Here is a 12,989-nt window from a genome sequence, read left to right as displayed (position 1 = left end):
TCTTAATGTTAATGGTTGACAATATTAGGGGTGATTAATATTGGAATTGAGGCAACCGCACAACGGAGGTTGCTGCAATTTCACTTATAAAAAATATTGCAATCCAAAAAAAAAAATTTCAAAATCGTCCATCGGGTTGCGATTGGACGATTTAATATCGGAGTATTCACCATAAGGCCATGAACATTTTTTTAAATGCTGAATTCAAATCTGAATTATTAATTCTTTTTTGTCTGTTTTAATTATAATTATTTAAATTGTGTACGTCCACTAAATAAATAAATAAAAAAATGAAAATTGTGTGCGTTAGAGCTTAAAAAAAATCATCAAAACATTAACAAGTTAAAAAACCGGAATTTCGTACCGTCATTTGGCCGTAACTTCTTTAAACTGAATTCAGCATGAAATGTTTGAAATATTTTTTGTTCGGCCTTACGGCGATTTCTCCAATATTAAATCGTCAATTCTAAACCCTATATGGACGATTTTGAAATTTTTTTATTACAATTGGTAAAAAGTAAAAACGCAGCGACCTCCGGTGGGCGGTTGGCTGATTTGTAAAAAAAGTCACAAATCAATTAATATATATAGACGAAAATAAATTTCAAAATACACTGGGTATAAGTTTTCAGGGATACTTTTAATTGACGACTTTCAAAAAGTTTAAATTCTCAAGAAACAGCATTGGATTATCTATTATTTCGTAAAATAAAACTACAAACTATTAAATTTTTTATTTAGTTTTTATCAAAATCGGATTTAAATTTGACTTTTTGGATAAAACTTAATTATTAGAATTGTGATTACTATTACTATTACTTGTTTTAAAATATTGTTTTGTGCGCAGGTTTTGACACTTATATAAAGGATAAAAAACGGTGAAATTATGTGAGTTAACCATGACGTGAGTAAGTCTGTCCGTCCGAAGATAACTAACGGGAGACATCTAGTGGACGAACATTATAGAGTACGGACATGTTTAGTACGCCTTAAGTACGCCCGTTAAATTGGGAAGATTCGGGCTCAGACGCCATCTATCCCAGGCAGGAAATGGGGGAAGGGGTGGGGTGGTGGTGGATGACGACTCTATCCTTTGCTATTGGTACATTCAGACTTTTTTGAATTAAAAAGATCAAACTTTTCAAAAACTTTAATTTTAATACAATATTTACAATATAAATATAATATAAATGGTAAACATATTAATTACAAAGAATATAAAGTTTACTGCAGATGAATATTGAATATGCTGTTTGCTCTATAAAGAATTCAGAATCATCAAATTCAACGAGAAAATATCATAAATTACAGATTTAGAGATTAATGACACATATTGACTTGACATGAAATTTACAAAATATAAACGATTATTTTGACAAGTATCTATTCTATTCAAATGTCATGTAGCGAGGATTAAGTTAGTAAATAATTAAGATTTTCCAAAATTAGTAGTGCTTGTATTTACAGTTTTAGAGAGGGAACGAGAAGAAAGCTATTTGACATAAATTGTTTGGTATGCAGATTTATGCATACATTTACTATATTTTACTAGTAATGTGCAGACACTTCATTTTTTAAAAAAGAATAACGTAAAAAAACTAAACGCATGACAATTTATTTTTTATTTTCAGTGAGTTTTGTGCAATTTTAGGCAGAGAAGTCGCAAAAATTGACAAAAAAAATTAGCAAACACATACTTTCGTTTATTTATTTTCCGTTTTATCTTGCTTCATGAACGATTCCAAAATGAAAGGTTTTTGCAGTTTGTTAACATTGGAAAAAGAATCAGAGCTTTCAAATATAAAACTACTACTTTTGAAGGTTATAAAACTGCGTTTTAGAGCAAAATATTTCATCGACGACCCCCCCCCCATAGGTGGGCAATATACATTTTTTAAACAATAAAACAACGTTAAGTAAACTAAACACACTTTCTTTCAGAGACATCCGCGTATCTAAAATTTTAACCGTCTAACATTATAGACATCTATATTAGACTATCTATCTAATAAACATCTAACTATCTAACTTTAACCATAAATTCTTCATAGTAATCCTACAGTAATCCTACAATCTCGTTATCAAATAAAAATGTCCCCCTCCGAAACCCTTCCCTCCATTACCCCCCGTTATCCAAAAAATCCGCTGATCAATCAGAAAATAGAGTTTAATTGTGCAATGTCAAAGATGATGTCAAAATCCCAGAAACGGTGTGTTTGCAAAAAAAAATCACAGTTTATAGCCATAAAACCTTTTCCCACATCAGATCCCGAAATTCGCTAAAAATGTGTACTTTTCTGTAAAGATGGGCTTTTTTCATTTCTTTCGTGAACGGCCCATTTCATTCGTTTTTTTTCAATCATTAAAAAAAAATGATTTCGTAATTTCTAAAAATTATCGTTCTTTTTCCATATATTGTGTTCGTTTTCTCACTTCGGGATCGTTTAGTAAAATCGTTCTTTCAGTAAAAAAACTTGGTAAGAAAAAAATGGTTTTTATGCTTCAGTGATTATGCAGGAGTTTCAATTCAATTCATCAAAAATTTTTAAAAAAACACTTCCGATGGAGGTTTAAAGGGTATACAACGTATTGAATTCGACATGGCACTTTAAAAATAGAGGTTCACAATGTTCACATGGCTTTACATGTACAGTTCCACAGATTAACAGTGCTTTTAAAAGTCGTATTGCAGTGGGGCATCATACAAACATTCATAACAAACATTTTTCAAATTACACGTTTACTAGGTAACAAAGAGAAGCTGTTAATTAGAAGAATGACGGAAAAAAGAAAGGCATCTTCATTGTATTAATTTATACAACGCGACGACTGTAAATATAAGTGAAACCAAGGAAAGAGGGGGGGGGGGGATTTTATAAATTGATATACAAATTGATATGTTATCGTTCAGAAACTTGATACAATTTTTAAAAATGCTAAACACAAGGTAAAACTTTAATCATAGTATACAGAACTTTAAATAATATTAAGCTGAATTACTGGCATGATTTTGTGACCTGAGCTGAAAACTTTAAAATGGTGGATATCAAGATTCATCCTTGATCTTCTCTTTCTCTTAATATCGAGACTAACCTAATCTTGTACAGTATTGTACAGTGTAAAGTGTTCACTTTGCAGTGAACAGTAGTGTTCAATAAACAGATACAGTGGTAGGCGATTTTATCAACACAAAATTCATTTGAGTTTTGATTATTAACAAACTTAACTTGTTTTACAAACAAGTTTACAAGTAAACAAATGGAAGCTTTTTTAACTAGCAGATTCTCTTGACTTCTATTTATATCTGTATCCAAGCTGTTCACCAACTTTCTATTAACAAACTTGAAATGTCTTTTTTATTGTATTGATATAATCGCCTACCACTGTACTTGACTTAAAATGATTAAATAATTGAACAGCAGCATTCACTGCACAGATATCTCTTCCATCTTCTCCTGGTGGATGGTTGTGCTCCAACCTCAAAAAAAAATTAATTACAAAATGAAAAAAAAAATTCTACAAAAATCTTTTTTAAAAGACTGTCGACATGATTTCAAGTGAGTTTATATTCCAATAAAAAACTGTATTGTACTGTACTGTACTGTACTGTACTGTACTGTACTGTACTGTACTGTACTAATATATATCATTTTGCGAAATAGAAATAAATTATGAAACAGCTTGATATATAATCTTTTTTAATTAAATTTAAAATTGACTTTAAACTTTTGATAGTTCGTTGTCAAACTTGTAAAAATCCTTAATTTTACATTTAATAGGAAAACCAATTAAAATCTCTATCTTAAAAGATATGAAAGGAACAAATTTATGCTTAAATATTTAATAACTAAATATGTTTTTAATTGTCTCAAGTAAAATTTTTAAATTGTTGCAATTACAATTTTTTTAAATAATTTTTTTTTAAACATTAAAAAAAATCTGTTAAACTTAAATTAATAAAAATCTAAAACTTTTTTTATTTATTTGAAAAATATTAAAAAAGAGAGGTATTTTTTATGAGAATTTAAAGTTGCGCTTCGAACCACCAAATACTACTCATTTGTCTGCTTTTGATATTTGGAAAAATGTTTGCTTTAGGTTTTTTTGTGACTTTGAAAAAAATTAAGAATTTGGCCCGTATTTTCTTCTTTTTTACGAGGTTTTCCATTTCATGGTTTTTGAATTCAGTGTTTCAAAACAGATTTGAGATAGTTTAAAAAATACCAAACCAAGCATTTAAAAAAAAGTATAGTTGCAAAGATGTTATAAGAGAAAGAAATTTGAGGCGAGTAATCAGTTCATGTAATTTCACCCATAGATTAATAACAATACAGATAGAACATTTTATGCCGTCTTAGATTTAAGGATTCCTTCTTCTCTCTAAATAACTCTGAGGCAGAAGCCCAAATGAGTTAGAACAGGGTCCTCTGGTCTTGTAATTCATAGCGAAATGCCTCAGTGTTATTGTGAAAGAAAAACCCCTAAATCTTGAAAAGACTACATCATGTGTTCTATCTGTATTGTTATTAATCTATGGTTTCACCTGATTGACTGTACTTGTTGTACTGGCATTGTTCTCATCCCCATCCTCGCTTTCAGGCTCATCAAAATATGCTGAACAAAAAAGTGCATTTTCCACAACAAAAAAGCACTAACGTGAGAGGGAAGCCCCGACCGCCATGAGCCTCCACTTACAAAGAAACACGCCTCCCAGGTTTGCTATGCTGCATCACAAGCCTCGGCTCTGCAGTATAAGCCTCCATCATACAGTAAACGAGCCTCCGCTATGCAGCCCAGCTTTTTTAAAACTCCTAGTTGTTATTTGTAATAAAAATATTTTGCAATTTTTCCACACACAGGTTTATTAAAGATCAGAAATAGTTATCAATTATTATAAATAGTGCCTTATTATGACTTAAAAAGAGGATTGTCAAACCTAAACATTTTTTAAACAGAAGGGAAAATATATAGAGCAAACATTCTGAATTTCATTTAATTTACAATCTTTGATTTAAGTGATAACTTTTTTGGAAGTTTTCTTTAAGTTATGATCATCAAAAGTTTGACAATGACTATCAATCTAAATCTTTTTTTTAAAAGTTCAAAACAAAATAGCTAAGTTCAATAAATGCCTTCTTTCTGTGTAAGAAATGTTTAAAAATAAAATATGCAAATTATAAACCACTTTATGAGTCAATATAAGATACAAAACATAAAATAAAAATAATATGATCTTAAGAAAAACCCTTGTGCCAATATGTCATAAAAAGTGTTAAAAAAATATGTATTAGCATGAAAAACCAGGGTTTTAAAAGAAGCTATGCATAGAAAAATTTGGAGGCTCGTTTTTGCATATCGAAGGCTCATAACTGCCAGGGGTTCCCTCCCTCAACTGACCCATTCCGCCTGATAAGTCGATAATTTATCTACTGGTAAAACACCTTAAAATTTTTTTTTTGCTAAAATTGTAATACACGTTGAAGTGCAAAAATAGTGTGGAACGATTTTCTACTTTATTAGAAACCTTATTCTTCTTTTTAGAAAAGGGTCAAATTTTAAAGTGAAATTTTTCCGAAATATTGAAATATATTGAAATATTGAAATATATTGAAATATTGACCAAGAAATACAAATAAAAAAAAATATTTAAAAAGAGCAAAATCACAAATTAATTGTTGACTGAATTAATAATAAGAATTCCAATAAAAATACCAACAATAAAGGGATCAATGTAATCGTCTGCCATCCGAGCCAATCCTAAAATTTAAATTCAAATTCAACGCATAGCCTTTAAGAGAAAGAAAGACACATTAAAAAAACTATAGACGACATTTTAAGTGACCTTTCTTTTAAAAAACAGTTGCATGTTTGATACACAACGGAACCCTTTAAAACTTTTGTCTGATCAAGGTTTTTAAAGATATTTTTTTTATTTTTACAGAGACAATGAAGACTATCGAAATCAATTGACCTTACGTATAACAGTCCCTCCAGCTTTTGGACTGAATTCAAAGAAAAAAATAGCGTATTTAATTAACCTGTTTTTTCCCCTGTTGACTTTCTACTCCTATTTGTTTCCATTTTTGCAAACTGGTCAGAAACGGAAATCTTTTTGTCTGATGAAGATTTATTTCCAGCTTCCATAGTTTTTACACTCTCAGGTTCAGGAGCATCAAGAGTATTCAACTTGTCAATGTCTTCTTCGTTATCTTTGATAAGATCCATACTAGCTTCTTTATCAACCTGGAATCCGTTACGAGTATCTTCATTGACTTTGGCCTCACCGTTTTTAGCAAACCATCTCCCAATCAACCATTGTTTGTGGACAGATCTCTCCATCTTCTTTGTGGAACAATCAAGATCCTCATTTTCATTTTCATTCTCCGTCCTGGGAAGATTTGAACTTTTGTTTCGAAAACGTTCTTTTGCTGGGTCTTCGTCCTTGTTTGCGCTATTTTTTGGATGACCGTTAACCCGTTCAGCAACATCAAGCCAAGGGGCAACTGGACTGCTAGTATCTCCTTCCAAAGCTTTTGCCTCCTTTTTTTTATTCAACTGCTCTACATGAAGTTTTGACAAACTTTTACGATTAGCCAAAGCTCTATCCTTTTCAGAAATCTTCCCTGAAGTCTCCGCATTAGATGTTGAATTGGCTGTATCATCAAGAGTTTCCATTTCTTCTTCAATCAAGCGTTCCTTCAACGCGGCATAAAATGCTTCCTCATCCTTATCAAGTTTACCCTCCTGTGTATTGGGCTGGTTCATTATGATTCGTTTGAAAATAAAAAATAAAAATCTGTAATTCAATGAAAAGAAACGTTTACTAAACTGTAATTGTACCTTTAGAAATTTAACAACAAACCCCTTTGATGGCTGCGGTGCTGGGAAAAGTTTTAACCAAGGCACCACTGCTTTGTAAGTTAAAAAGGTATTAACGGTTAGTTTTCTTTAATATAAGCTTAAACCAACGGATTGACATTTATTGACAAAATTATTGATATGCCCAGCCATACCTGTTGACTACCAGCATTATTTGCTGCACTTTCATCTTTGTTAAACTTGCTGGAAGGATCAGTAACATCTTCTTCATTTGTAATCTTCAAATCATTATCCCCAGACTTCTTATAGTTAAGAATCTTGTTGAGAAAAGAGAAAAGACTTGCAGTGGAATCCCTGGGATTTGCTTTCCCATCTTCCACTTTTGCAGGAGCATCTTTAGAACCATCAGTAAGCATGATATCCTTTTAAATGTAAACAAATAAACGTACAAGTATACGATTTTTATAATGTTATTTTTTTATGCCTTTTTAATTCAATTTCTGTGAAAATCATGCATTTCAATGAATTAAGAGCAGTTCTGCGTATTTTGGTACTGTTTAATTATTATAAAGATTTATTCACACATAAAGATATAAATACATATATAAATGGTGTAGTTTGAATTTGTTTAAATAAATTTATGAAAAAAAGGTTTCCAAAAGAAAAGAGAAAAATATGCAAAATTATGCACAAATAGACAACATTGATCATTACTCATTACATAACATATTTATCATTTCAGTTATTACGAAATCATCGAATCCTTCAACATATAAATTATTTATTCTTGTATTTAAAAGTTCTTGTAAAACCGGAACTTTCCATGCATGTTCCAATGGGACATCAAAATATTTCATTTGTTTCTTAACTAACATTTTACTAAGATCCGAAGGATTTACGGTACAATCATTTGCAATACAAAATAAATTTCTGCCAAGAACTGTGTTAAGGTCATCTATACATAAATTAGAAAGAAATCTAATGCAAAGCTTAGAACTTGCTTCAATAGTTCATAGAAAGACACACATCTGCTAGCTAACATATTGCTCTTATTTTTAAAAAAACCAATAACGATTTCAATACTATTTTTTTACAATAGTTTGATCTTGAGAAATACATTTTATGTTCATATAATTTTCTATTCTTCTATTTCTAAACTACCTCAAAATTTGACTTTTTCCACACTCCCATATCCCCATCATTTTCACAATCTAGAGCAAATGTTAATTGGTGTATGCATAGATTAATAACAATACAGATAGAACACTAGATTTCGTCTTTTCAAGATTTAGGCTTTTTTCGTTCAAAAGGCAAAGACTGAAAGGACTAACGCGCATGCTCTCTGTCTTGTCATTGAATGCAACATCCACGTAACTCCTATGGGCTTCTGCCTCAAGGTTAATGTGAACGAAAAACTTAAAAAGACGACATCTAGTGTTTTATCTATATAATTATTAATCTATGGGTATTGTGAACCAAGCCAACTTTAGTTGGTCCAATAATAATCGTTTGTATCATTATGATGTGAATACCTAGTTTGTGTGCAAAAATGCTTTGTTACTCATTACAATATTGGCTTCTTATTACTGAGTTCTTTTCAAGTCTATAGTAAATCAATATCAATATAAGACAGATTTATGAACTTAAAGAGAAATTCTGGAATTCAATAATGATATGACTTTATACTGCTTTAAAGGGAATTATGGACAAAAAAATAGGAACAGTGATTTTCTATTATATATAAAAAAGTAAAAAGGGGGGGGAGTAAGTACCCCCCCCCCCAGATTTTCCCCTGAAAAGCTTATAAACAAATGCTATTAGGCCAAGTACAGATGAAAACTATAAGCAGATTATTTTTGAAAATTGTTTCATGCAAATAAATCACTTCTCGTGATGTATTTAAAAATGTCTAATTATTTGTCTTTTTTCTTTTTTCTACGTTATTACTCTTCAAAATTCCGGTTTACGGAATGGAAATCAGAATTTCCCGGTTTACAGAATGGAAATCAGAATTTCCCGGTTTACGGAATGGAAATCAGAATTTCTCGGTTTACGGAATCGAAATCAGAATTTCCCGGTTTACGGAATGGAAATCAGAATTTCCTGGTTTACGGAATGGAAAAAAGGAAAATCTCCAGTTTGCATTCCTTTACCTGGAAAAAAAATCTAGTTTCCATTCTCGAAAGCGGAAAATATCCAGTTTTCATTCACTCTGGAATATCCCAGAATGTCACCTTATGAAAATATTTCGAGGACTATTCCATTTACAAAATGATTTTTTTTTGCTGGAAAAATGAAATTTTGGAACGCCTCTAGTAATCACTACAAAAACGCATGAATTATAGAAAATATAAAATTTTACTAATCTGGGTAAGAAATTACATGTTTATTTAGATAGCGATAATCTTATTTACGATCTGATAACAAAGACTGAATACATTAGTCGTCTTCGTTGTCTCATTATTTGTGGGTAGCACTGTATATTCTTTACCTGACTCATCAGTGGGGTCGTCTTCTTCTGAATCTTGTTCATCAACTTGGTTAAATATTTGGTTTGGTAAATTCTTAATAATACCGGGGTTTCATTGTTAGGAATATAAGTGACCAGCAGAGGTCAAATTTAAAGAATTTGAATTGCGTCGCTAAACCACCAATCACCGGTTCCAATGGAGCGACGGCTCAAATCTTGAAACACTTATTTAAATTATCAGCTGAAATAACGTTATTCCATGCAAATAATTTATTTAAAGAATTTGAACCAGGCCTAGATTTGGTCTCCAGGTTAATGCGATTAATTTGTTGAATATCTTATTATTCCAAAGAAAAATTTACATTAAGCCATTTGCGGTAATTCTAAATTCAATTTTATTATTTTCTTTTAACGATTGAAATTGCCGCTTTAAATTTGATTTCAAGTTCGACCCGAAAATCCAAAAGTTGACAAGTTTTTTTCTCAGAAAGTGCCTTGGTATTTATCAAATGATACTGTTTTTAGCATTTATATAAATACAATAAAGACGCCTTACTATTTAAGTTTGGATTATTGTCTGTATCAAAGTTGTTTAATAGCTTTGTGGAGATTTAAATATTAAAAAGTCGTCTTCATTGTGCAATGGAAACTCTTAGCAATGTTTCATAAAAATAAAGAAAGAACTGACACAATAATCACACTACTGACTTATGAGCACCTAGATTGTATAATTAAAAAAATCTGTTAAAAACTTTAAAGTAAAAAAAAGATGAAACTTGCCCCCTTCCTGAATAATGCTGTTTCTTCTGATCTGTATTGGGTTTATTGCTTCCTTGATCTCAGCCACGGACATTCGTCTACAATATATATATAAATATATACGTATATATATATGTATATATATAAAGTTGTAATCTCTGTCTGTTTCTTTGTTTGTCCGATCATAACACAGGAAACCCTGGACCGATTTGTCTCAAATTATGATTGGAGAATTCAGGATATCCACGGAAATGTTCTCGATTTTTATCCTGTTTTATATTATAGGTTGAGTGGGTCGACTATAAAGCGTAAAATTAACTATTTTATTCTAAGAATAAACAAGGGTATAGTTTTTTATTAAAAAAAAGTTTTTTCTCTAAGACTGTGATACATATTTTTTGTAAAATGTATATGAAGAAAATATATTCTGCAACCGTACTGCAACTGCATGTTAACCCACAAAGGATTAGACTTCAGAGACAATCATTAAGTAAATTATTTATTGATTATATTTGATTCAACCTTTAGTTAGCTTTAGTTAGTATTTCACTATTTATTTTTATTATTTCATTTAAATCTTATTTATTGTGGATAACCCTAATTATGTTAATAAATATAATTGTAACCCTTCGGTAAGTTGTTTGTTGACAAGTGACCAAATAGCCTAGAGCTAAGAGCATACTATATTTTCATTTAATCCTTCCTTTATAAACGTATATAATATGTAATACTAGATGAAGGGCCCGGCGTTGCCTGAGAATTCTTTTTTTTAATTTAAAAAAAAATTGGAAAAAAATATGAACATTTCTTTTTGTCTAAAACACTAACACCCCCGGCCATCCATGAGTGTCCACATAAAAATTCAGCCCAATCGGTCTAGCTGTTCGGCTGGCTATACGCAACATCTATATATAAATTTGGCTTGTCTGTCTGTTTGTTTGTTTGTCTGTCTGTTTGTTTGTATCCAATAAACGTCAAAACGGCTGAACCGATAGGGCCCACATTTTTTGTGGGACATCTAGGGACCCCAGGGAAGGTTTATGAATGATCAAAATTTCAAATATTTGTCTCCATCAAAATTCGATCTTCATTAAATTGTTGAAAATTTTGAAAATCCACGAAATTTTTTGTGAAAATCCGCGAATTATTTTTGTTTTGTTTAACGATGTACACAAAGAGAACATGTTCACAATTAATTTAGAAGATGGGCGCGAAGCGCCCTCTAAGGCTAGTATATATATAAACGATTATGAATGTTTTTTTTATTATAAAGATTAATATTTTATATTAGTACTTTAAGGGTTTTAGACTTTTAGTGCAGTTTTAAGTTGTCTTTCGGTTAGGGGGGCAGCGTATTCTTTACATGGTAGGTTTTTAATATTAACGGAAAATTCCGATAACAAAAAGCTAAAACAATCAATTTGTGATCGGTAACGATCATAAAATTAAATGAAAAATTAAAAAGAACGATCAAATTGAAATTAAAAATGACAACGACTTTTAATATTTTTCTGCAAATTAAACATGCATGCAAATTACCGAAATATTCGTTTTGTATGGCTTTTTAATTTTGTCTTCTGGTTTTTTTTCAGTAATTTAATTAATTTTAGGTCAGTTAATATCTGTAATAATAGTTAATGGACTACATCATAAACAATTTATAAAATTTAAATTGTTAACGCCGTCAATAAATTTGAGTTGAAGAAAGCTGAACTTTTATAAAGAAAGAATGGAAAACTATAATCAAAATGGAAAATTCAGTTCGTTGCTAATGAACGCATTTGAACGATTTTACCGGGAAACTAAATTTTCACTATTAAAGTCGACCCACTCAACTTAGAATCTCAAAACCAAGCAATGAACGTTACCGCGGGTCTCCCGAGTTTCTCATTCAAAGCATAAGTTATGATCGGACAGAAAAACAGATATTACAACTTTTTATATAGAAGATGAACGGTACAGGGTGTCCCACGAAACATGACAGTTGATGAATATAGTTTGGAATGTCTTTGTCCGTTCTCTGTATTATAGATATTAAACTGTTGGAAATTAATTTCGTTAAACAAATCTTTTACTCAAATCTATTTTACTTTGACACAAATTTTACTTAATATGACTGCCTTGTACTTTTTTTAACATTCTCATTGAAAAAAAAAAACTTAATATATTATAGAAGAAGACCAACTGTCATGTTTCGTGGGACATATAAAATTGTACATTTTATTGTACATTGTATATAAAATTCAAACCTTCGCTGAAATTTGAGTTTCAGACTTTTGAGAACATTTTTTTTCTCATGCTGGGGAATATGTTTGATAAAGTCGTAGAGAAGATCATCTATCTGCTGATCTTCTTCCTCGTGATCAACCATTGCAGAGATATCTTCATTTTTACACAATTAAGGATTATTTTGTTTTCCTCAGTGGTCAACGGTTATTTTAATACGATGAAGACGATTTTTAAATCAAAAGTTTTCTTTATTTTATTGATATATACGACGACGACAATGACGACGAAGACGACGACGACGACTGTATTCCGTTAAATTTACGGTTTAAGTTTGATTATTTTTACCAAAAAAGGCGGAAAGAAAATTAATGAATCCACTAATATAGTTTTTATACAGTTTCTTCCATTAAAGAATCATGCGAGACCTTCGATTCTGTCAAATTCAAATCGAATACCATGAAAACCTTTATCTGGTGAAAAATGTGGAAGATATCGTCGTTTCATAAGATTGAAAAATCTTAAATTCTTGACATTATAATTGTTTCTAAATTAGGTAGAAACTTTTAGTGAAATCATTACGTTAAACCCAATATCAATTTCAATGTTCATTTATTAAACGAGTCTTCTATTCCATGCATGTTTTAAAAACAAAAAGAAAGAACATATTAGTAGAGCGGGTATGTAGTGACTGCCTTATTTGCTCTCTCCCCCC

At 30.7% G+C, this 12,989-nt stretch overlaps 1 protein-coding gene across 2 annotated transcripts; it reads right to left on the bottom strand.

Moving 5' to 3' along the window:
- Positions 1-2,344: 2,344 nt before the first annotated feature.
- On the bottom strand, positions 2,345-12,764 carry LOC111709175 (uncharacterized). 2 transcript variants are annotated; one of them, XM_023482784.1, is made up of 9 exons: positions 12,298-12,764; positions 10,077-10,146; positions 9,311-9,383; positions 7,981-8,030; positions 7,014-7,241; positions 6,039-6,744; positions 5,713-5,757; positions 4,544-4,614; positions 2,345-3,478 (listed from the first exon to the last, which is right to left on the bottom strand). In XM_023482784.1, exons 1-9 carry the CDS (start codon positions 12,417-12,419, stop codon positions 3,404-3,406), a joined length of 1,440 nt encoding a protein of 479 aa, XP_023338552.1. In that variant the 5' UTR covers positions 12,420-12,764; the 3' UTR covers positions 2,345-3,403. The 2 variants fall into 2 exon arrangements, with proteins under 2 accessions (XP_023338552.1, XP_023338553.1); XM_023482785.1 differs by lacking the exon at positions 5,713-5,757.
- Between the last annotated feature and the right edge of the window lie 225 nt (positions 12,765-12,989).

This window comes from Eurytemora carolleeae, unplaced genomic scaffold (genome assembly GCF_000591075.1).
Source record: "Eurytemora carolleeae unplaced genomic scaffold, Eaff_2.0 scaffold878, whole genome shotgun sequence".
NCBI classification, from domain to species: domain Eukaryota; kingdom Metazoa; phylum Arthropoda; class Copepoda; order Calanoida; family Temoridae; genus Eurytemora; species Eurytemora carolleeae.
This window is presented reverse-complemented; position numbering and strand designations above follow the sequence as displayed.